The 2,812-nt window shown below is 34.8% G+C and overlaps 1 protein-coding gene across 1 annotated transcript in view; it reads right to left on the reverse strand.

Moving 5' to 3' along the window:
* Window positions 1-388: 388 nt before the first annotated feature.
* Window positions 389-2,812, reverse strand: part of TRIADDRAFT_34361 (uncharacterized protein) — a gene marked incomplete at both ends in the record, with an annotated part of 6,174 nt that continues 3,750 nt past the window's right edge. The window contains 2 exons of the mRNA XM_002118498.1: window positions 389-842; window positions 1,373-2,803. Coding sequence (XP_002118534.1) covers window positions 389-842; window positions 1,373-2,803 — 1,885 coding nt within the window. The remainder of the gene's footprint in view (window positions 843-1,372; window positions 2,804-2,812) is intronic.

Genomic DNA, 2,812 nt, shown 5'->3' on the forward strand with positions numbered 1-2,812 from the left:
AGTTATATTCATAAAACGAGCTTCTCGAACACAACCGTCAGGTAACAGGTTATCCATGAAAGTCCTTTGCGAGTATTAGCACATATTGCAACATTACAAGGTGACTTTAAACAGTCAAGGGCAGTTATGCTTTCACATAGACCTTGTCCTTGGCCGCACGTTGCATTTGTACAATAAGTTGGTCCACACCACACCTGAAAAAAAGCATATATGAAATAACCTAGAATAGAGTTGATCATGTCCAATCATAAGAAAAAGATAGAGATCGACGTGAATACCTTAGTACAAGATACAATTCCATTATTACATTGGCATCGATTGCATTCGTTATCAAAAGAAACTCCGTGCTTATAGGTCTGGTTAGAAATTGTACAAGATCGATAGACACCTATGCATAAATATATACAAATTCAGATATGATGAAAGAAAAATGCTCAGTTGTAATTATAAACACAAGATATAGCCTACTAGTATTGCAATTCATTCCAGTATATTCAGAAGTACAAATACATTGATATGCGTTAATGCGATCAACACATGTGCCTTGATTAAGACAAGGATTCGATGCACATTCATTAATTGCAGCTTGACATAAAACTCCTGTATATCCTGAACTGCAGCGGCAACTGTATGCATTGACTAAGTCACTGCATATAGCGTTATTAAAGCAAGGATTGGAATCACATTCTTGTATATTCGTTTGGCATAGATTGCCAGTAAAACCAGCAATGCACACACAAGTAAAAGAATTGACATCATCTATACAAGATGAAGCATTGATACATGGAGAAGAAGCACAATCATCGATATTGGTTTCGCAAAGGGAGCCAGTAAGTCCAAGCCTGTAATGTATGATTTATATTAGAAGAATAAAATTCAATCGTATTAAAGCAAGTATAATTAACAGCTAGATTTGTAAATATATTATTAACCACTAAATTGATTTAATGGTTTTACTTGGATATTTAAAGATAAATTAAAATTAGATTTTAATTAGTTATTACGAACTAGAGTAGCTTTAGATCTTATAAATATAATACAAATTGCTGTGTTGCATGGGTATTGTAACACTTTATCAGATTAGCTCTTTACTTCATATTACTATTACATTCTCAACATACGTTACTACTGTAATTAGCTGAAATCACTATATTTTTCTATACCATCAATACTAATATCTGAATATCTATTTTTCAATTATTCTACTGCATATCAGTAGATTAGATTTATTGGCCATATAATGTGTAAAAATTTTGACTTCATTATCGTATAATTAGTTAATTTACTAAATTCTAGTGTACCTGCAATGACATTGATAGCCGTTAATAAATCGACGCAAGATCCAAAATTTAAGCATGGATTTGAAGAACACTCGTTGATATTACTCAAACAGTTTTTACCCGTGTAGCCATTAGGACAAGTACAAGTATAATCATTGATTAAATCTGTACAATTTCCTCCATTTTGACATGGCGACTGTGTACAATCATTAATGTTATTTTGGCAGTTAGTGCCGTTATAGCCATCTCGACAACGACATTGATAGCCGTTAACTAAATCTTGACATGTTCCACCGTTTTGACATGGATTGCTATCACATTCTCGATCTTCTTCAAGACATTGTTTGCCATGAAAACCTTGAGTACAATTGCAATGATAGTCGCCTACTAAATCAACACATGTCGCATTATTTCTGCATGGAAGTGCAAGACAATCGTTAATATCAGTTTCGCAATGAACACCTGTATAGCCATCAGTACAAGAACATTGATAACGATTAATATCATCTTGGCATGTTCCGTGAACACAAGGCGACGATGCACATTCGTCAATATTACTCTGGCAATGACGACCCGTATAACCAGAAGTGCAGTAGCATGTATAACTACCAGGTGGAGAATTAACACATACTACCAAATTAACACATGGTCGAAAACGACATTCATCGATATCATGATTGCATGTTGTACCATCATAGCCAGTAGAGCAAGAACAGTTAAATTGATTAATTAAGTTATTACATGTCCCGTAAACACAAGGATTACTCGAACATTCATCAATTTCAGTTTGACAGTGATTGCCAGTATAGCCAGGTAGACATTGACATTGATATTGATTAATATTGTCGATACATGCTGCATCATGTTGGCACGGATTACTAAAGCATTCGTTAATATCTGTTTGACATTGCTGTCCAGTATAACCAGCCGGACATTGGCAAGTATATCGATTAATTCCATCTATACAGACTCCGTTATTTTGACATGGTACATTGACGCAATCGTCGATGTTAATTTGACAATCTTGACCTGTAAATCCGAGTAAACATTGACAAGAATAGTCGATGGCTTGATCATGGCATTGTCCGCCATTTTGGCATGGATTAAGTGTGCAATTGTCTAAACACGATTTACCTAATACATCTTCCGGACATGTACATGTATAGTCATTGACTAAGTCGGTACAATTTCCATCATGGCATGGATTGGGATCGCAATTATCGATATCAGTTTGGCAATGTATACCTGTAAAGCCTTGAATACAACTGCATTGATAGCGATTAATTTGATTAATACATGTGGCGTTATTATAACATGGGTTACTTTGACATTCATCGATTTCAGTCTGACATAATCGACCAGTATATCCAGGATTGCATCGACAGTGATAACCGTTAATGTTATCTAAACAAGATCCAAAGTAGCAAGGATTACTAGAACATTCATCGATATTAGTTTGGCACATTGTATCAGTATATCCAGGTAAGCATTGACATTGAAATTGATTAATTTGATCATAGCAGCTGCCATTA

Source organism: Trichoplax adhaerens, genomic scaffold (genome assembly GCF_000150275.1).
Source record: "Trichoplax adhaerens TRIADscaffold_140 genomic scaffold, whole genome shotgun sequence".
Taxonomy (NCBI): Eukaryota; Metazoa; Placozoa; class Uniplacotomia; order Trichoplacea; family Trichoplacidae; genus Trichoplax; species Trichoplax adhaerens.